This window comes from Mandrillus leucophaeus, unplaced genomic scaffold (assembly GCF_000951045.1).
Source record: "Mandrillus leucophaeus isolate KB7577 unplaced genomic scaffold, Mleu.le_1.0 Scaffold34, whole genome shotgun sequence".
Classification (NCBI taxonomy): domain Eukaryota; kingdom Metazoa; phylum Chordata; class Mammalia; order Primates; family Cercopithecidae; genus Mandrillus; species Mandrillus leucophaeus.
In genome coordinates, this window is record NW_012103587.1 from 6,079,236 (window position 1) to 6,102,135 (window position 22,900).

Consider the following 22,900-nt stretch of genomic DNA (forward strand, 5'->3'; position numbering starts at 1 on the left):
AGGCAGGAGAATGGCGTAAACCCGGGAGGCGGAGCTTGCAGTGAGCTGAGATCTGGCCACTGCACTCCAGCCTGGGCGACAGAGCAAGACTCCGTTTCAAAAAAAAAAAAGAATTTTCTTTTTAACTAAAAAAAGTCTGTCCCAATGCAATGTAGACAGTTTGGAAAGTAACACCGGGTGCGGTGGCTCATGCCTGTAATCCCAGCACTTTGGGAGGCCAAGGCGGGTGGACCACGAGGTCAGGAGATCGAGATCATCCTGGCTAACACGGTGAAACCCCGTCTCTACTAAAAATACAAAAAATTAGCCGGGTGTGGTGGTGGGCACTATAGTCCCAGCTACTCGGGAGGCTGAGGCAGGAGAATCACTTGAACCCGGGAGGCAGAGGTTGCAGCGAGTCGAGATCATGCCACTGCACTCCAGCCTGGGCTACACAGCGAGATTCCATTTCCAAAAAAAAAGAAAGTTTGGAAAGTACTGAAGAAGCCAGGGAAAAGCAAATTACCTAATTTTTTTGTACTTTATGTGTACTTTAACCATGACTAGCTTTTTGGTAGGTGATCTTTAAATTACTTTTATTTGTATGATTGTGACTATATTTTCATTGTTATTATTTTTGAAAATTTGGGCTGAATGACACGTACTATATATATATACGTATATATATGTGTGTGTGTGTGTGTGTGTGTATATATATATATATTTTTGAGACAGAGTCTTGCTCTGTCGCCAGACTGGAGTGCAGTGGCGCGATCTTGGCTCACTGCAACCTCTGTCTCCCGGGTTCAAGCGATCCCCCTGCGTCAGCCTCCTGAATAGCTGGGATTACAGGCATGCACCACCACATCCAGCTACATTTTTGATAATTTTAAGGTTCCAAACATGGTTTGAATGGCTGCGTAGAATTCTATCATAAATTCTGTAACCGATTCTTTGAGATTGGGCATTTATATCTTTATTAGGCACAACACCACAGGGAACAACCTGTTTCTGTCTTTGTGTAGTTGTCTGATTCTGTCTTTAGGTTGAATTCATGGAGGTAGAATTGCAAGGTCTAACGATATGAACATGTGAATATATTGATGCAGTTTCTCAAATTTCTCTTCAGAAAGAATATTTGCATTTTAATTCACCAAGTGGGTGTATGTTTTCATTTTCTCACCTTTGTCAACATTGGGCATTTTTGTTTTTAAAACTGCCAGTCTTATATGTGATGCAATTCTTTCCTATTGTTCTAATTAGATTTATTTTGTTATTAGAGAAATTTTACTTTTCCTCACATTTTATGGTCCCTTGTATTTGCTCTCATGTGAATGTCCCGTTTTTCCCATCCCTTTTTTTCCCCTGGGATATTTGGCTTCCTTGTTAATTTTGAAGAGCTCCCAACTAAGGATAGTGTCCTTCTTTTCTCCATGTCAATTGCACGCATTTCTTCCACATTAATTTGTGGTATTTCAGTAGTCTTTTAATTTTAATATAATCAAAGCTTTTTTATCTTTAGAATTAATTTCATAACTTTTTTCTTTCTCCTTTTCATACCCTGCCTGTGGTATCCAATAATGTCCTATCTTTTAATGCTCAGAAAACCTTTCCCAGGCTGAGGCCAGTTGCTTGGTCACTTGTATCATTCCAGACTCCTCTTGTCGTCTTACCTTTTTTTTATTTAGCTTCTGAACCACCTTTTTAGATATGTGATATAAGGTGGGAAACTAACTTTTTCCATGTACTGAACCACTTCTCTGCGGAGTCTGGCTCTGTCGCCCAGGCTGGAGTGCAGTGGTGCAATCTCGGCTCACTGCAAGCTCTGGCTCCCAGGTACACGCCATTCTCCTGCCTCAGCCTCCTGAGTAGCTGGGACTACAGGCTCATGCCACCACGCCCGGCTAATTTTTTGTATTTTTAGTAGAGACAGGGTTTCACCGTGTTAGCCAGGATGGTCTCAGTCTCCTGACCTTGTGATCTACCTGCCTCGGCCTCCCAAAGTGCTGGAATTACAGGCGTGAGCCACCGCGCCCAGCCTATGCTATGTCAAATTCTTAAATGTATTTGAGTCTGTTTCTGGCCTTGTATTTGGTTTTGATCTTTCTATCTTTTCTTCACTGCCAACACTGTTTTAATTATTATATTTTTAATATATTTTGATATCTGTTAATACAAGTCTCATCTTTGAATTCTTCTTCTTCTTCCTCCTCGTCCTCCTCCTTCTTCTTCCTTCTTCCTTCTTCCTTTCTTCTTTCTTCTTCCTCTGTCACCCCAGCTGGAGTGCAGTGGCGCAATCATGGCTCACTGCAGCCTTGACATCCCAGGCTCAAGTGTTCCTCCTGCCTCAGCCTCCCAAGTAGCTGGGACTACAGTGTGCTCAACCATGTCTGGCTAATTATAAAAACTTCTTTCCTGTAGAGATGGGGGTCTCCCTGTGTTGCCCAGGCTGGTCTTGAATACCTGGGCTCAAGTGATCTTCCTGCCTCAGCCTCCCAAAGTATTGGGATTACAAGTGTGAGGCACTGTGCCTGGCCTGAATTCTTCTTTATCAAAATATTCTGATTGTTTGTCACCCAATTATATGTATAGGTAAACTTTAAAATTATTTTGTCGAATTTCAATGGAAGTTCACTTGTGGATTTTGTCTGAATTATTTATTTTGTCATGTAATTTGATAACAATGGATGTTTCGGTAGTATTGGAGCTTCCCATCTAAGACTGGGCTCCACATTTCCATGGAAAAGTATCTCTTAATACTCCTGCACTTCATGGCAAACATAAAGTTAATAAATAGATTACCTTTATATTCTTAGTTTTGAGGGCCCTTGTGCATTTCCTGAAGAAGCAATTGAAAGGAGGGAGATGATAACATTGAGCACCCATGTGCACTCAGTAAATTGTAATTGTGTCCCCATAGTCTTCCCTTGGCAGAGTTAGTGGAGTGGACAGGCTGCCCTTGAATGTTCAGGGTGGATTAGCCAAGCAAGTTCCTTGCTTCTCTCCTGCATCTTGATTTCTTGCTTTTGCTTTTATCCCTGCCTCTCTGAACTTGCGTGGAAGGAAGAGAAAAAACCGGAAGTTTTAAGCTTCGTTTGGTTTACTTCTTGCATATACAACTTTTTTTGATGTGAGTTGAGATTAAACCTAATGGCCAATGACCACAAGTAATAAAGATTGATTGCATTTTAAATTTAGTGTCTTACCTTGTCTCTCATAATTTGTTCCAAAGAGCTGTTTCATAGTTCTTTTAATTGAATTCTGGCCTAATTGTTTCTATTATTTTTGTTCATTTACTAGATTTGCTGTCGCTTTCACAGAGTCAATGAAGGAAATGGCACAAGCGCAGTGGGTATGTGTTTATCTGGTGTTGTTATTTTGGTTGTGCTGATGAAATTGCAGAATTGGAGAACTGAAAGGCAGCCTTACTGAGCCGATAGTGTTCCCATGGGTGGTGCCTGTTGTGGCCACAATAGTGTGTTGTTTCCCATAGATTGATTTTGTGTGTGTAGATGCACCTAAAACGTCCCTGATATTTTTTGATGTTGTTATTGAATGACAAAAATAGCCCAGTAATGTGTTGTCTGTGTTTCTTTGTTGTTGTTGTTGTTGTTTTGTTTTGTTTTGTTTTTTGAGATGAAGTCTCGCTCTGTCACCCAGGCTGGAATGCAATGGCACGACCTCAGCTCACTGCAACCTCCACCTCCCGGGTTTAAGCAATTCTCCTGCCTTAGCCTCCTGAGTAGCTGGGATTGCAGGTGCGCATCACCACGCCCAGCTAATTTTTTTTGTATTTTTAGTAGAGATGGGGTTTCACCACGTTGGTCAGGCTGGTCTCGAACTACTGATCTCAAATGATCTGCCCGCCTCAGCCTCCCAAAGTGCTGGGATCACAGGCTTGAGTCACCGAACCTGGCCCTGTTTTCTTCTGTGTTCTCAGATCGGGTGATTTATCAGCTGCAGCGTAAATGTTGCGGCAACCTTGTATACATGAGAGTAACCATCGCTTAGGTGACAGAGGTAGTGTCCTGGGTTGGACCGTTTATTAGAAGAGCTTTAAACAGACAAGAGTTTGTAGATCCATAAGTTAATTCATTTATTGACTTTTTATTCATGATGACTCAGAGGGCAGGTATATGAGCTGGTGGGAGCCTAACTGAATTCTCAGTAAGGAGCTATGTGAACGCACTGTACCGCTGGTGCCTGCAAAACTAAAGAAAAAAGCCAAAGGTCAGGTTCCCTTTGGTGGGCGAGGTTGCTGTCTCTGGCGGTGGGAACTGCACTGAGCCTGCTCCACCAGTGCTGTTAGGGCTTGTGCTGCGCCAGTTAATCCGCTGTGCACTGTGTGGATGCCCTGATCATTTGCAGGCTGTGCCCTTTCTTTATAGAATTGCAACTTGCAAAATGGTGGTACTTGGGAACTGCTGCATTGGGACAAGGGCAGAACCCAGTCATCTGTGGTCTCTTCCGAAAGCTCAGGATGCTAGACATCTGTGAATGTGAAGTTGCACATGCCCCGACTGTGCGTAGTCTTACTCTTTAGGTCAGACTTTTCCCAGGCAGAGCATGGAGATTGTATTTCCTAGTGCAATTTAATGACTTGTCAATCTCAGTATTAGAAAACCCAACAGGCATCCTGGTTTCCAGTTTTATTGTACTTTTTTTTTTTTGAGATAGAGTCTCACGCTGTCACCCAGGCTAGAGTGCAACGGTGCTATCTCAGTTCACTGCAACCTCTGCCCCCCGGGTCCAAGCGATTCTCCTGCCTCAGCCTCCTGAGTGACTGGGACTACAGGCATGCACCACCATATCAGGCTAATTTTTGTATTTTTAGTAGAGACACGGTTTCACCATGTAGGCCAGGCTGGTGTCAAATGCCTGACCTCAAGTGATCCACCCCCCTCAGCCTCCCAAAATGTTGGGGCTACAGGCGTGAGCCACTGCACCCGGCCTACCTGTTGGACTATCTGTCTGGCTTCTTAAGGTAGTTTTCAAACCAGTGGTTACCAAAATGGGGTCCCTGGACCTGTGAGGTTCCCCGGGACTCTTTCAGGGCCTCCACCAAGTCAAGCCTTTTCTAAATAATAATGCGAAGCCTTTTCTTTTGGCTTTTCTCATGGTGTAAAACGCCATGATGAGTAAAAGTGCTGCTGCCTGAATACTAATAAAGGCAGGAGGCCCATCTGTGCTAATATTCACTGATTAGTCACCACCACCCACTTAAGCCAATTTCACTTAAAAACGTCCTTGATGAAAAAATGCAAATTATTAGCTTTTCATATATTAATCTTTGAATACATGTTGTTATTATATTTTTAGTAGAGACAGGGTTTTGCCTTCTTGGCCAAGCTGGTCTTGAACTCCTGACCTTGTGATCTGCCTGTCTTGGCTTCCCAAAGTGCTGGGATTACAGGTGTGAGCCACCGCACCCAGTCCCTCTTTTTTTTTTTTTGTTAAGAGATAGGCTCTCACTCTGTTACCCAGGCTGGAGTACAATGGTGCAATCACAGCTTACTGGAGCCTCGAACACCTGGGCTCAAGCCGTCCTTCCACCTCGGCCTCCCAAAATGCTGAGATGACAGGCATGAGCCACTGTATGTGGCCAAATTTGAATTTTCAAGTAAAGATTAGAATTTTGGAAAGCCAGCATGAGGTTGTTGGTTTCCCAATATCTGAAGATTTTCCTGACAAGATCGGTGGTTATACTAACAAATGTGACTTTTTTGGATGTTGTATAATGAAATGTTTAAACATTTGAAAGATCTACATGACTCAGTGAGCCAGTATGTTTTAAATGACCGATATGTGACCCATAGAATCAGGTATAGGTGAAAGATCAGTTCAAAGTACCAGGTAGACTAATGGACTTTAATATAACTGAGTATAAAACGTTCCCTAATGCAGCTAAACTTTAAGAAATTGCCACTTGTTGAGTTTGGGTCCAGCGTCCAAGAATAATGCCTACAGTGGTGTGAAAGGCTATCAAAATACTCTTTCTTTTCCTACTACCTGTCTGCAAGATATAGGATGTTCTTTATAAACCTCAACCAAAACAACATGTTGCAACAAATTAAATGAAACAGCAAACATGAGAACCCAACTGTGTTGGTTAAGACAGATATTAAAGAAATAATTGCCAGGCGCGGTGGCTCACACCTGTCATCCCAGCACTTTGGGAGGCTGAGGTGGGCGGATCACCTGAGGTCAAGAGTTCAAGACCAGCCTGGCCAGCATGACGAAACCCTGTCTCTACTGAAAACACAGAAAATTAGCTGGGCATGGTGATGTGCACCTGCAGTCCCAGCTACTCAGGAGGTTGAGGCAAGAGAATTGCTTAAACCCAGGAGGCTGAGGTTGAAGTGAGCAGAGATGGCGCCACTGCAAGACTCTGTCTCATTTAAAAAAAAAAGATTTTACCTGTGGAAGCATGCTCCTTCTCCATGAATTCACTGCCCTTTTCTCTAACTTGTCAGCCTTCAATGTCATCCTCCGCCACAAATCCTTCCTTGACCCTCCAGAATTGGCATAGATGAATTCCCTTCCTCTGTCAGTTACCTTTTGCTGCTTAACAAACCAGTTGCCTTAAACACACAGGGTGGCCTCACTTCCATGCCTGGACCTTAGCTGGGATGGTGGGGACCCCTGAGGCCTGTCTTCACGGTGTCTGTCATCCTGTTTTAGGCTCAGCAGGAGGAGAGAACAAGCCCCAACCCACAAGCACATTCCAGGCCTCTGCCTGTGATAGGCTTGCCTCCTTCCCATTGACCAAAGCAACTCAACGGGTGGAGATACGGTCCCTACCTCCTAAAGAGAGGATCTTTAATGCTGCCTCACTAAAAGGGTGTGGATGCAGGGTGGGGAAGAATTGATGGCCTCTGTTACCACCTGCCACACTTCCTGTTTGTCTCTAATGAGTGTAACCTGTTTTATTTCCTTCCCTGTGTTTCTCAAGCAGTGAGCTTCTTGAGGAAGGGACATGATATAGTCACTCGTGCATCCCTGGAGAAGAGTATACTGTCTCATGCCCAGTGAATATCCACTAAATTGATTGATTAGGAATGACTCCTCCTTTAGAACCTTTTTTTTTATTTATTTATTTATTTATTTATTTATTTATTTATTTATTTATTTATTTTTGAGATGGAATCTTGCTCTTTCACCCAGGGTGAAGTGCAGTGGTGCAATCTCAGCTCACTGCAACCTCCGCCTCCTGAGTTCAAGCTATTCTCCTGGTTCAGACTCTCAAGTAGCAGGGATTACAGGTGTGCACCACCATGCCTGACTAATTTTTTTTTTGTATTTTTAGTAGATACGGGGTTTCACCATGTTGGCCAGGCTGGTCTCGAACTCCTAACCTTGTGATCTGCCCGTCTTGGCCTCCCAAAATGCTGGGATTAGAGGCATGAACCATCGCACTCAGGCAGAACTTTTTTTTTTTTTTTTTGAGATGGAGTCTTCCTCTGTTGCCCAGGCTGGAGGGCAGTGGCACAGTCTAGGCTCACTGCAACCTTCGCCTCCCAGGTTCAAGTGATTCTCCTGCCTCAGCCTCCTGAGTAGCTGAGATCACAGGCGCCCACCATCCTGCCCAGCTAATTTTTGTATTTTTATTAGAGACCAGGTTTCACCATGTTGGCCAGGCTGGTCTCAAACCCCTGACCTTGTAATCCACCCGCCTTGACCTCCCAAAGTGCTGGGATTACAGGCATGAGCCACCGCACCTGGCCAGAACTTTTTATTAAAGAAATTTTCAGGCATACATAAAAGTAGAAAGAATAATAGAGTGAGCCCTTAGGTGCCCACCACCCAGTTTACTATTCCTTGATTCTTACTCTACTTCCTCCTGAATACACACACACACTTATACTCACCTACACACACACATACAATGTTTTCTAGAATAATTTGAAAAATCACAAGTATCATGCCGTTTCACCTATAATTAGGTGCCATTTTACCTGTAAATGTACTTCGATAAAGACTTTTTTTAAAAAACATAAACACCATGGTACAGGTAACTTTTATATTGGCAGGCCACAGTCAGTAAGGAAGAAATAAAGAGGGGTTTAAGAGTGTTCATACAACCTAATGTTTTTATCAGTACAGTTTGGAAGAAATCATGGAAAAGAGTTTGGATGGGGAAAAGGAGAGGAATTGAATCATTTAGTTCCAGATGTATTGAATTAGAGACAAATATTGGACTCAGAGGGGAATAGAGCTGAGAATGTAGGACTGTCCTCAGAGGAGGGCACAATTAGGGACACAGACGTGTGAGTCACTGGTGTCCAGGTAATGGTTAAAGCATGTAAACAGTCTTTTTTTTTTTTTTTTTGAGACAGAGTCTTGCTCTGTCACCCAGACTGGAGTGCAGTAGCGTGATCTCGGCTCACTGCAACCTCTGCCTCCGGGGTTCAAGCAATTCTCCTGCCTCAGCCTCCCAAGTAGCTGGGATTATAGGTGCTTGGTGGACCACCACACCCAGCTAATTTTTGTATTTTGAATAGAGATGGGGTTTCACCATGTTGGCCAGGCTGGTCTTGAACTCCCAAGCTCAGGTGATCCACCCGCCTTGGCCTCCCAAAGTTCTGGGATTACAGGTGACTGCCACCATGCCCGGCTAATTTTTGTATTTTTAATAGAGACTGGGTTTTATCATGTTGGCCAGGCTGGTCTCTAACTCCTGACCTCAAGTGATCTGCCCACCTCGGCCTCCCAAAATGCTGGAATTACAGGCATGAGCCACTGCGCCTGGCCCATTTCCCACCCTAAACAAACCCTCTGCTGTCAGGTATCACACCACTTACGCCGCTTCCCAGAAGGTAAGGGGGCAGATCATGCCTCTGTTTGGTCAAGGTCAAATTTCCTAGCACACACTCACTATATTCCAAAACATTATCTCAACATGTCATCAATATGAAAGTTACTAGTGACATATTTTACCTTTTTTTTGTATGAAGTCTTTGAAATCTGGAGTGTATTTTACACTCACAGTACATCTTAATTCAAACCGGCTGCTTTACAGGTGCCCTGGATCAGCCGCCTGTGGCGGGGGCTGTTGTGTGCTCAGGGCAGCTCTGTTTCAGGATTTCTGAAACACTTACTCACACGGTATCTGATCGTGGAGGACACATGAACAGATACGTGCCAAATGAGGGTTCATTTGTAACCCGTGAGTGAACTTCAGCCCCCAGGGGTGCTCTTACGGATACACTGTCTTGGGAGCTACCTGTCTCTGACTGACCCTTCACAAATTAGTTTGATTGGATTTCAATAAAGATGGTTTTATCTCTTTTAATTTGAAATGCCTTTGTTTATGCTCAGGTCATTATTTTTTAGTGTGTTTATATCAGCCTTAATTTGACATTGTACCTACTTTGTAAAATATACAATCCTAGTGGGCTCCTCACCAGGTCAGCATGCTACGCTGTTAATGCCTAGTGCACGTGATCAACATAGGTCATGGTTTGGGTTATGGCATTACTGTGTTGGTTTGTGATATTATAATATATCTTTTAAGTGTTTTTTTTTTTCTTTATTAAAGGGGTCTCACTCTGTTGCCCAGGCTGGGTGGAGTACAGGGGCATGATCATGGCTCACTGCAGCCTCAAACTCGTGGGCTCAAACGATCCTCTCCCCTCAGCCTCCTGAGTAGCTGGGACTACAGGCCCATGCCACCACACCTGGCTGAAATTTTTACTTTTTTTTTTTTTTTTTTGTAGAGATGAGGTCTCACTGTGTTGCCCAGGCTGCTTTTGAACTCCTGGCCTCAAGTAGTTCTCCTGCTTCAGCCTCCTAAAATGCTAGGATTACAGGCGTGAGCCTCTGTGCTGGCCAGTTTCTGATATTATAATATTGATTTGACATTTTTAAGAATTTGATTCACTTCACATTTCTGATCCTGAGATATATGCTGTGGAAAGTTTGAAAATATCTTATGTAGGATTTTGATTTCTTGCTACAATATGTAATAGATATTCAGGATGCAAACTTGAGTACTTCTAGTTCTAATCCACATTTAGAGTGCTTTGTCTAAATTCATCAGCATTTCACCAGAAAATGTAAAATTTTCACCAAAAAGAAAAAAACACCCACAAACAAATTAAACGTACATCTTAATGGAAGCTTCTACCAGGAGAAGCAATGATTATGGTTTAATATGTCTCCATTGGGTTCAAAACCCCTCATGTCTGTTTTCATACTCTTTTCCTAATAAGCATTCTTCTAAGAGGACATGTAATCTAAACTCAAATATTTATTTATGAGCTATATTTTAAAAATCCTGTTTAAGTAAATATTGCTTGAAGCAGTTATCAAATTCAACAACAACAAAAAAGTACAGTGCCATTCATAATGGCCCATCAATATGTTTTGCAAGCATGGAGCTAAGTTTTCAGGTGTTATCTTTAGAGTGAGGTTTTTCTTTTTTTTTTTTTCTTTCTTTCTTTTTTTTTTTTTTTCTGGAAACTTTGAGTTACCACCTTCTGGGGCCTAATTTATCTACTTTGCCTTGGCACTTGTTAAAGAAAAGTAACTTCTGGAAGTTGTTGTATTAGGCAATACCTAAAGTGTAATTTTACTTTGTGTACGTTGACTCATCAAAATTCTTTTGGAAATTAAAATATAGAAGGCAAGACAGATCTCATTGGCTGTCACACGTGCAGTTCCTGTACAGGTGAGCTCCACAAGTGAGCGCAGATGTTAGCGTTGGCCTAATCAGAATGAGCTGCGTGTCGACTTATCCCTGAAGTCTGCAGTAGAAGCATGTTGTCTTCTGAGCTACTTATTACTTCTCTCTCTTCCCGCATGTCCCATTGCTCTGTGTCTGATTACGTCAGAAAGTCATCTTGGTAGCAGCTGAAACTACACAGCCCACACCTTTCATTAGAGTTTCCACCCTCCTGGAAACATAAAAACGCACTGAGCACATGGGCTTCGCCTCTCGAATTCCTCGTTTCTGTGCCAGCCCTCTCACCTCTGCAGGAGAAGCTCCAGGCATTGGTCATGTCCCAGGAAGCTAATCCTTTTTAATAGCTTCTATGAAGCTGAGCCTTCATTGGAGATTTCTGGATGGAACTGCAAATGTTCTTTACGTCTGTGTGGGGTTTTTTTGTTTCCTGCCACGTGAGATCCCTGGGAATTGAGAAGTTTTAAAGGAACTTAAAAGTATGAAAAACGCATCCATTCCAGACCATAGATCTTGAGTTTACTTTTTCCATGACCCGGGGCTCAAATGTGTGGTACCATCACAAGAATTGTTTCTAATTCATTAAATTGCCAAGGCAGAGCATGGTAGGGGAATCTTCTGAATAAAACGAACAATCCTTCTGAGTTGTTTACTCCATACATTTAATTGTTTTAAAAAACGAAAATCTTCTCTGGAAATTTCCTGTTGGTGTTCCTGTTTCTTGAGTCGCCCCACTAGATTGGGTGCCACACTCTCATCCTTTGATTTTGTGAAGGGTCACGGGTTGTTCTTTTAAATTTATTTAACTATTTATTTTTTTTAGACGAGTGTTGCTCTGTCTTCCACGCTGGAGTGCAGTGGCGCGATCTCAGCTCACTGCAGCCTCCGAAAGTCCTGGGATTCGCGGTGTGAGTCCCTGCGCCTGGCTGGATTTTGTTAATTTCATCTCTATGCCTGCTCATGTTGGACCTGACAGAATCCTATCCCAGTCTAGTTTTAACATTTGTTTCTCATCTCACCCATGTATATTCTTTTTTTTTTTTTGAAAAATTGTTTTACCCAAGGGAAGGCTGGCAGTTCAGCTAGGTGCTACTGGGCTCTGTATGGTGGCTGGTGTTTCTGTGGGACAGGGAGGACAGCAGGAAGGAAAATAAACACAATAAGTCCAAGCATCATTCCACTGGGTTTCGATACTGGCTTTGCAGCCAGTCTTCCATTTCTGACCTGTGCCATCCATCTGTGATGAAGCAGGACACCAGCGCTTCTTCCTCATGTTCCAGAATCCCAACTCTTGAAAACCTCTTTCTTTGTTGTTAAAATGTTGTGAAGTGTTAGTGCCTGGACATTTTTTTTTCTAGGAAAAATGATTACTTCCTAGTAAAAAAAGAAAAGAAACGGAAAATCGTTCTTTATCTGGTTCCATTGCAGGAGTTCAGTGGCAAGGTTGAATCTCCCCACACACCTCCCCTTCCTTTTGAATATTTTTTCTTTTTTTATGCACAATAACAGATTTCTAAGGGAAAAGAGTAGAGGGAGGAAAAAAGACACCGTGACCTTGAAAAGTGTCCAGTTTCTATGTGTTTTGTGACATAAATCTATTTTGTAACTTTATGTGTATGGGCCATCATGTCTTTCAAGCGATTTGTAATCGTTTCAGAAGTAGTTTTAACAAAGCCACAATCTGCAGTTGTATTATAATTTCAGAACAAAAACTATTATTTTTGCCATCTGTAGAGCATAAAATTGTGCCTATATTTCAAAAATAATCTATTGTGGTTTCCATTTGCAGAAAGTTTAATTTTAGAAGGTGAATCTCTGGCTTATATGTAGTCAAAGAATGGGAAGTTCTTTGGTTGATGTTATTCCAGCATGAAAAGGCATCAGTTAGCCCTTGGGTCTGTTAGAAGTCCATCTATTTATAGGTATCTATCCTATAGGATCCTGGCTTTTTACATCCAGTAATGAGCCAAAGAGGTAACAGTTGCTGATAAACACACCTCAGTGTTTGCCGTTGTGTGCACTGATGACCTTATCTACAAGGCAGACCTTATCTGCAAGGCAGGACTTTGACTCGTGTTATTTCAAGGCAGATAGAACAATAATAAATATTGAGCAAAGAAAGCTAATTTGTATTTGTTATACTTTCATACAGAAAATGGTTTTCAAAATCAATATAAGCCAATTGGCTTTTGCCAGATTTCTTTCATTGCAATGATTAAAAATAACTCAGGTCTAGACTTCCGTTATACTGCAACTCTATTTCCTCTGTTTGCCTGGATGAGATCTGAAAATACCATTTATGAAATACTTTTCAATTGATTTTAGAAAAACGATGCTCAGAGATGTGGGAAGATCAGCAGATAAGTCCAGAAATCTTCACATTCAGTAAATTCCTTCTGCTTACAGAGCTGAGATACAAGTTTAACTCAATTTTTTTTTTTTTTTTTTTGGTGGAGAAAGGAGATTCTTGACAGGAACATTTTGAGTTTATGTATTGCTAATTGCAGAGCATATTTCCAATGAAAATAGTGACAAAAACTTTATGTTGCCTCCCCTTATATTTATCTAGGATTCTGCTGAATCTGTTATTGTCACACACTTATATTAACTTGAAAGTTACATGCCATGGTGTTCTATTGTGAGTGCTTTACCATCCATCTTCAAGATGTTGCCAGGCAAGTGTTTTGGACACAGGGTTGTTTCAGGAAAAAATACTCCGAGCCTTCACTACACTCAAGTAACAGCAATTCCAGCTTTCCAGGGAAATTATAATTCAGCAAAAGGAATAGTTTAGGGGTCTGAACTGCAACTTCTAATTTCAGTGGTTGCCATTAGCCTTTTTTTTTCATTAAAGTTAATGTCTTTTTTAACTGGTAGAGAAGAGGTTTTTGAAACTCTCTCTTAAAGGTTTACTATTTTAAGAGCATTTGGAATACCACGCATATCCACTTGCATGGTGAAGTGGGGAGGAGAGGCAAGATTTCTGGAGGATTGAGATGCTTCCTGTAGTTAAATACAAAATGTGATGATAAGGACAAAACCAACGCCACACCAAGCCTTGTGTGTACCCACCACCTTCTTTATTTTTTTTTTTTAAATTTTTGAGGCAGAGTCTCACTCTGTCACTTAGTCTGGAGTGCAATGGCGCAATCTTGGCTCACTGCAACCTCCGCCTCCCGGGTTCGAGCTATTCTCCTGCCACAGCCTCCCAAGTAGCTGGGACTACAGGTGCCCGCCACCACACCTGGCTACTTTTTGTATTTTTAGTAGAGACAGGGTTTTACCATTTTGCCCAGACTGGTCTTGACCTCCTGACCTCAAATGATTTGCCTGCCTCAGCCTCCCAAAGTGCTGGGATTATATGGGTGAGCCACTGTGCCTGGTCATGCCACCCACCTTTTGCCTGGCTGCTGCCTCTGCCAAACCTTTCCAGGCTTGGGGGGGCCAGTCTCCTTCCTGTTGATTGACTCGCCCTTGGCAGGGCTGCTTCACCCTTGACTTGTATCCCAAAATGTAAAACTAACGTGGGGACAACGTCCAACGTGGACCAGCATACCCCATGCAGTGTCGAGGGCTCCCTGGTACCCTAAAGACCACACTGTATCCCTACACTGAGAAAGGACAGGGGTGTGACTTCTGTGACCTCCAGGGATCTAGCTAGTTCAGTCATTTCATGCGTTGATCAGGCTTATGTCACATGACAAAAAGACATCCATTTTTGGACTCTTTCACCAAAATGACAGCCCATTTTTGATCACTTGAGAGAAAGCGTCCTTGGCATGGACTTGCTCCACCAGCCGTTCCAGAGAGGGTCTCATTCTGCTCCTGCCTCCACCTTTCCATCTAAACGTCATCTTAAAAATATTCCTGCCACCGTTTCAAAATGAACTGGAGAAATGGATGGTATTTCTAGTAGTTTTGTGACATTCTGCCAGAAAACATGGCAAGGAATAGTAAGTTGATATCTTGGTACAAATACCCAAATCAGTCATGCAAGGGCCGCCTTTTCCTTGGTGCCAGGGAGGCCTTTGGGGAGGCCCTTACCAGACGCTTTCCATCCGGCTGTCCTCCCTTGCCTGGAAGGATCTGCCTCCTAGGGCCTGTCTTTGGTTTCCTAACATATTGGCAGCTCCTCCTTCTCCTCCTACTCCTTTCTTCATCTTTTCTGCGGGTGGTGGAAGTACTCTTCGCCTCAGGGTTGCATAAGTCATGCCGTGCTTCCGCAGGCTTCCACCTCCACGCTGCGGCAGGAGCTGCTTCAGCTGGGCCGGCACTGGCACGCTGTCTGGCTGAACCTCAGTAATGACTCCACTAACACAGCAAGCGTAACATTGCAAAATTGCATTAGGCCTCATTTAAGAGACTCTTTTTGTGTGTGCTTCTTACCTGATAGAGGCTGTATTTTTAATGGCAAAACCTATTAAAAGCAGAAGTAACGCTTTGCTCTTAGAGAGCGGTAAGTCTATGAGCAGGTGTGTAGATGATTCTCAGTGATGTTTTCCAGGATGGCTTTTTTTGTTAATGATCTTCATTTTATTTCTAAAAAGCAGTTGTCATGCACTCTCCAATGTACTTCTCTTTTCTTTCTCCCCTCCTTTCAAAAGCCGCATGCTAAGGGTAAGATCTACGTCCAGAGTCAAGGTAAGCATTTTCAAATATTTATTTACCTATGTACAGGGATAGAGAATGAATAAATAGATGTATATTTATATGTGATAAATATATATATTTAAAAGAATACGTTTGCACCCTTAAGAGACATATATTGAGATGTTTATGAAGGAGATAATATGATTTCTGAGATTTACTTAAAAATAATCAGTGAAATGGCTACTTTTTTTTTTTTCTTTTTTGAGACAAGGTCTGGTGCAGTCGTGCGATCTCGGCTTACTGCAACCTCTGCCTCCTGGGTTCAAGCGATTCTCTAGCCTCAGCCCCCCAAGTAGCTGGGACTACAGGCGTGAGCCACCATGCCCAGCTAAATTTTTTTTGTATTCTTTGTAGAAACGGGGTTTCACCATGTTGCCAGATTGGTCTTGAACTCCTGGGCTCAAGCAGTCTGCCTGAGAATGGCTACATTGTTATGATTTTTCTAACATTAGAATAAAAGATAAATAGGAGAAATTATAAAATAATGATTTAAAATGCAGATCACTTAACATTTTCCACCAGTAGAAGTACGATATACTCCATCGGCAGCATGTTTGGGAAAAACAAACCAAACCAAATGCAGGGCTTCTGTTTCAGCTGACTTGAGTTGGTGGACCTGGAACTCTTCTCCCTTCATCCTCCCCCTTCCTCCCTGCCCAGTCCTACCCCTATGGTGGCCTCCGAAGCCCTTCATCAAACCCTCTGAGGTTTAAACACAGTTTTTTGTTTTTATTTTTTTTGAGATGGAGTCTCATTCTGTTGCCCAGGCTGGAGTGCAGTGGCGCAATCTTGGTTCACTTCAACCTCTGCCTCCTGGGTTCAAGCAACTGTCCTGCCTCAGCCTCATGAGTAGCTGGGACTACAGGTGCCCCCCAGCACGCCCAGCTAAGTTTTGTACATTTTGTAGAGACAGGGTTTTACCGTGTTGGCCAGGCTGATCTGGAACTCCTGACCTCAGGTGATGCGCCTGCCTCGGCCTCCCGAATTGCTGGGATTCCAGGTGTGAGCCACTGTGCCTGGCCTCTCTAAACAGAGTCTGTAAACCACTGTACTACACGATAGAAATAATGGAAAGCCTAGATCCATGGAAGAACGTGTAATTCGCCCCAAGCCCAGGTTAGAACGAGTGCAGACGCTGAGGCCAGGCGTTCGTGCCTCCCGAGGACTTCCATGGTGCTCAGGCGCACCTTAGTGAGGCATGCCATCCTGCCATCACTGTGTCCTTGCTGCACTGGCCTCAGTGACATTTTTAGCAGGTGCAGCAGGAAAGACCGGGGCTCTGAGGCAGTGCGTAGGTTTGAACACAGCATCTACCACCTCCACCCTGCGCATTTTGAAGCCCGTTTAACCTCTTGGAACCTCAGTGTCCAGCTGGATAAACTGGAGGAACCAGTCTGCTCAGTGGGCTTTTAAGGGCTACAGTGGAGTATGGAAAGTGCCTACATGCAGTCGGAGCCCAGGGCTGGCTTGAAGCGGACGCTCGTCAAATAGCCGTTGTCAGTATCATTCAGTGTGAATAATGATTATGCAGGTGGATTTTAGAGGTGGTTAGATGACTTGATTTACTTACGTTTTATAAAATTTCAAAATGTTTCTGTTACCAAGATAACGTGTTAGATATTACCTCTGGATTTTCTAAATTGTAAAATATTTGTTTTTTTCCAGCAAAAATTAAATGTAACTTCTCTCTGAGAAAGTAATAGCCAACAGACCATCAGGCATGAGTTGGTGAGGGTTGGTGAGGGAGGTATAATTTTCACATGGAGCTTAGTTGACAGTGTGTTTGAAACCTGTCACTTCCTGGCGTTTTTAAGGAACTCATGGTTTGTCTAACCCAGTTTGGGCCTGTCATGGATCCTGGGGCTGAAAGGGGTGGGTCTTTTCTCATGTGGAATCCATGGGGTCTTTTTAACCCTCCCGTGCTGAAGGATTCATGGGACTTCAGTGACGCACTCAGAGCATCGAGTGGCTTTATAAAAACCAGCTGGTACCATTATTTAAACTTCAACACAAGTGGGCCGTGCATGGTGGCTTACACCTGTAATCCCAGCACTTTGGGAGGCTGAGGCGGGTGGACCACTTGAGGTCAGGGGTTCAAGACCAGCCTGGCCAACATGGCGAAACCCTGTCTCTACTGAAAATACAAAAACTAGCCGGGTGTGGCAGCGGGTGCCTATAATCCCAGCTACTCCAGAGGCTGAGGCAGGAGAATCGCTTCAACCTGGGAGGAGGAGGTTGCAGTGAGCCGACACTGTGGCACTGCACTTTAGCCTGGGCGACAGAGCGAGACTCCATCTCAAAATGATAATAATAATAGTAATAATAATAATTAGCCTCAACACAAAATAACTGGTTGCATTTCAGCAATCGCATCAAAGTGAATTTGCCCTTTTTTTGTTTCTTTGACCCAGGAATTGCAACAACACCAAACGCCGCTTTTAACTGGAATACCTTTCTTCAACGCTCCGGTGAGATATGAGATCTTCTTAGAGGATTTTGAGGAAGTGCATCTTGTCAGTTACTTTCAGGAGCTTGTGACGTTCGTGTGGTTTTGAAAAAGTGGTTGTCCGGGAGAACAAGGTTGATTTCCCTCTGTCTATGACTTCATGAGTAGTTTTACCCTTTGAGGAACAGCAGGGCTAGAAAGCCAGAGAGACAGGGGCTCTGGCCCTTTCTGATGCTGTTTTTAGCACCTGCTTCCCAAATTTTCAGTACCATTTCCTGTGACATTTGTTCTTTATAAGAGTAACAACCTCATGTGTTCATTTTATTTTACTTTACTAATTACACACATAATTAAATTACCCTTGTAGAAAAATGAGAAAATACTAGAATATGCAACACTTTTTTTTGTTTTGTTTTTCTTTTTGAGACGGAGTCTCGTTCTGTTGCCCAGGCTGGAGTGCAGTGGTGTGATCTAGACCCACTGCAGCCTCTACCTTCCGGGTTCAAGCGATTCTCCTGCCTCAGCCTCCTAAGAAGCTGGGACTACAGGCATGCGCCACCACGCCCAGCTAATTTTTGTATTTTTAATGGAGACAGGGTTTTGCCGTATTGGCCAGGCTGGTCTCGAACGCCTGATCAGGTGATCCACCCACCTTGGCCTCCCAAAGTGCTGGGATTATAGGCATGAGCCACAGGGCCTGGCCAAAAAATGCAACAAAAATTTAAATCACTTGAAATTTCATCACCAAAAAGGAACTGCTATTAATGTTTGATGTGATCTTTCTCAACAATTTACATGTAAATAATGATTTTTAAAAGACAAAATCAAGCTTCACTTACTACTCTAACCTGCCTTCTTTGCTCATTATGTCAATAGAATAGAGTGAACTCGCCCTTTTTTAAAAAAAAATCTGAAGTTTCTATCTAGTGAAATGAAGAGATCTCAAGTACAAAATTAGGTAAATGTTTGACAAATGTATATACCCATGTGACAAATACCCTAATCAAGACAGGTAACATTTCCATCAGGCAAGAAAGTTCTCTCATGCCCTCTTCCATCTTTAATTTCTGTCTCTTTATGGGTGACTCTTAGTCTAGTTTTTCTTATCTTAGATTAGTTTTACCTGTTCTTGAACTTCATCTAAGTGGAGTCCTGCATTAAATAATTTTTTGTATCTGGCTTTCTTTGTTCAACTAGTGTTTTTGAGATTTATCCCTATTGTGTGTATCTGTAGTCCTTTTCTTCTTAGTATTCTATTTTGGAATGGTGTATTCCATTCCATATATCACAAATTGTTTGTCTCTTCTTCTGTTGATGAACTTTTAGCTTGTTTGCCATTTTTAACCATTACAAATACATTTACTATGAATGTGCTTGTGCAAGGTTTTTTGGTGACCTACGTTTTCACTTCTCTTGGATAAATGCCTCTAAGTCAAATAGCTTGACTATATGATTAACATTATAAAAAAAAATCCAAACAGTTCTCCAAGGTGTGCCATCTTACGCTTCAGCAGAACCTGGCAAGAGCTTCAGTTACTCCATGTTCTCGCCCACTGGTAGAGTAGACAGTCTTTTCAATTTTAGTTGTTCTAGGGAGATAATGAAATGGTGTCTCATTGTCATTCTTCTGAGTTTCATTTCCCCGATGATTAATTTTGTTCAGCACCTTTTTATGTGCACGTTGGCTATTCATGTATCTTGTTTGGTGAGTGTCTAGCCAATTGTATGTGTGTCTTTTAATTATTGGTTTGTAGAACTTCCTTATATTCTAGGTCCAAACCTTTTGTCAGATAAATATATCGTTAATATTTTCTGCCATTCTCTGGCTTATATTTTCTCCTGCTTAACCATGTCTTTTGAAGAACAGAAGAGGTTTAAATTTTATTGAAGTCTAGTTTACCAGACTTTTTCTTTGATGGTTAGTGCTTTTGAGTCCTGTCTAGAAAATCTTGACCTACCCTAAGGTCACAAAGATGCTTTTCTTTCTTTTTTAAATGTCTTTAGAAGCTTGAGTGCTGTAGCTCTTTCATTTAGGATTACAAATCCATCTGAAATTACTATTTGTGTGTTATATGAGGTAGGAATCTTTTTTTTTTCTTTCTTTCTTAACAATATCCAGATGGTTCTGGCGTCATTTATTGGAAATGTTTTTCTTTGCCCATTGAATTGCTCTGGTGCCTTCGTTGAAAGTCAGTTTACTGTATGTGGCGTTCCACTATCTATGCCTGTCTTTATTCCAGTACCATGCTGTTTTGTTGCTATAGGTTAATAGTAAGTCTAGAAACCAAGTAGTGTTAGTCAATAACTTTGTTTCAAAATTATTTTAGCTATCCTAGGTTTTTTGCATATCAATTTAAATTTTGGGCTCAACTTGTCAATTTCTGTAAAATCTTATTACATTGAACCTCCACCTCCCAGGTTCAAGCGATTCTCCTGCCTCAGCCTCCCGAGTAGCTAGGATTACAGGCATGCCCCATCACACGCGGCTAATTTTCTGTAATTTTTGGAGAGGGGGGGTTTCACTGTGTTGGTTGGCCAGGCTGGTCTTGAACTCCTGACCTCAAGTAATCCATCTGCCTCAGCTTCCCAAAGTGCTGGGATTACAGGTATGAGCCACCTCGCCTGGCCTCATGCTGCAAACTTCTAAGAAAAGACTGAAGATGCAAAATCAGTTCTCTGCCCTCAGCCTACAGAAAGACGCCCCAAGTCTGTTTTCATGCTAAAGACTTGAAACAAGAAGACATACATGCAGCCAAAAAACATATGAAAAAAGCTCATCATCCACTGATCATGAGAGAAATGCAAATCAGAACCACAATGAGAACATCGCACGTCGGTCAGATGGCGATTATTAAGAAGCCACGAAACAACAGATGCTGGCGAGCTTGTGGAGAAATAAGAATGCTTTTACCCTGTTGGTGGGAATGTAAATTAGTTCAACCATTTTGGAAGACAGTGTGGCAATTCCACAAAGATACCATTTGACCCAGCAATCCCATGACTGGGTATATACCCAAAGGAATATAATCATTCTGTTATAAAGATACATGCACATGTATGTTCACTGCAGCACTATTCACAATAGCAAAGACATGGAATCAACTCAAATGCCCATCAATGATAGACTGGATAAAGAAAATGTGGTACATAGACACCATGGAATACTACGCAGCCATAAAAAGGAACAAGATCACGTCCTTTGCAGAAACATGGATGAAGCTGGAAGCCATTATCCTCAGCACACTAAGGCAGGAACAGAAAACCAAACACCGCATGTTCTCACTTATAAGCAGGAGCTGAACAGTGAGAACACATGGACACAGGGAGGGGAACAACACACACTGGGGCCTGTCAGGGGAGGGTGGGGGTGGGGGCGTCGGGAGAGCATCAGGAAAACTAGCTAATGCATGCAGGGCTTGATACCTAGGTGATAGGATGATAGATGCAGCAAACCACCATGGCACACGTTTACCTACACAATAAACCTGGACATCCTGCACATGTATCCCGGAACTTAAAATAAAATAAAATGAAACAAAAAAGACTTGAAACAAAGCCTCTACCACATATTCTATGTGTCAGTTTTAAGTTCTATTGAAAAGAAAAATTTCCAAGCATTTTATCAGAAATGATTTTCGTAGTATACTCATCAATCTCAGCCACACTAGCATGGTTGTTCTCAGTGTTACAGATGAACCCACGCGACCTCAGCTGCTTTGTCATGTCAGTTACATGTACCATTATTCAGAACGAGGGGGCCCATTTTCAATTTCCTGTTGTAAAGCCATTCTGTCTTCAATCTATCACAGGACGCAATGGCATTGTAACTAAGATTCATAATTTCCAGTAGGAGAATGATTTGTCGTCACGTTCTGTAGTCTCAGGGTTGACTGTTTCGTTGGTCTTGCTATTGAATGATTAAGGGAACAGCCAGGAGATTTTAAACACTCCTTAGAAAGCGTTTTCCTCTGGAGACCTACTTGGCTGCTGCTTAATCTTAATGTGTGCAATTAGAAGTTGTAAATGTATTCAGAATATATTGGCTTAGAGAGACTGGTTGTGGCTCTGGTAGCTGACAGTGGCAGATAATGGCTTAAGGGTAGATGTAGGATTAATCTGTGTCTCTGGGTTTTATGATCAGGCGTCTGTTCGCATTTGTGCCGTCGTTTGTCTTTGTCATCTCTCAGGCTCTGGGGATGGGCCGTCCTCATCATCCTTACTTTATCTTCCCTTGGCCTCTGGAGCATTGGAAACCTGTGACTATGATTTGTCCCTCCCACTTGGAGGGGCAGACAGTGAAAACAGAAGATAGAGTGTAGTTGGTAGAGACTATTAGTGATCAAATACCCTCTGCCTTCTCACCAACTATTAACCTTGAAATCAGGGGGAGTGGGTGGGAAGGGCCTCATTTAACACTGCATGTAAACAGTTGAGTCATTGATTAGTCACCCGGGTTTGTAGTGTGCTTCTTAAATGTCTGATGTCCGCGTCACGATGCATTCTCCTCTTCCGGCGTGTCACAGGTTTTCTGACCATTCTCAATTCTATCTCTAAGCCCCAGCTAACAAATTACTAAGTCTCCTTAATTTAAAACATTAAACCCCTCTTATGCTTACCATTATATCACATGCAAACAGATGAACTACGAACAAATAAATAGTAAAGCAGGTTAAATGCAGTAAATGGCATTGTTATAATTTTTTCACACGATATTGGCAATAGCTATTCTGATTGAAAGATCGATGTGTAGACATCAAATTAGTTACCTGGTCTTTGAGTTTTTCTGTGCATTTCCAGATACATTTTAAGTGCGATGATTCCATGTTCTGTGAGTTTTGCCTTTAAATTCCAACGACCAACACAATCTAAAGTCATGATTCCTTTCAGGCTATCAAACCTAAAATGTATGAAAGCTTAAATTTGACTGGGTAACTCCTTCCTGTTTTTCTGATTTCTGTTTTATTGTATTTCTAGTTTTATTGCTCATTTCTGTCTCTCTCTTTCTCTCTCTCTCTCTTTCTCTCTCTCTCTCCATCTCTATCTCTATCTCTCTGTCAACTCTATTTGTATTTCTATAATGGAAACTCAAATTTGCCTAACTCAGATTGTAGCACTTTTCTTCCTCAGGCTAGTCCTAGGGAGAC

At 42.3% G+C, this 22,900-nt stretch overlaps 1 protein-coding gene across 1 annotated transcript in view; it reads left to right on the forward strand.

The window, feature by feature from the left end:
* Positions 1-22,900, forward strand: part of GLT1D1 (glycosyltransferase 1 domain containing 1) — a 114,502-nt gene that overhangs the window by 20,545 nt on the left and 71,057 nt on the right. Inside the window, exons 3-6 of the mRNA XM_011988887.1 lie at positions 3,280-3,331; positions 10,601-10,648; positions 15,265-15,301; positions 17,722-17,778. Of these exons, the coding sequence (XP_011844277.1) occupies positions 3,280-3,331; positions 10,601-10,648; positions 15,265-15,301; positions 17,722-17,778 (194 nt within the window). The remainder of the gene's footprint in view (positions 1-3,279; positions 3,332-10,600; positions 10,649-15,264; positions 15,302-17,721; positions 17,779-22,900) is intronic.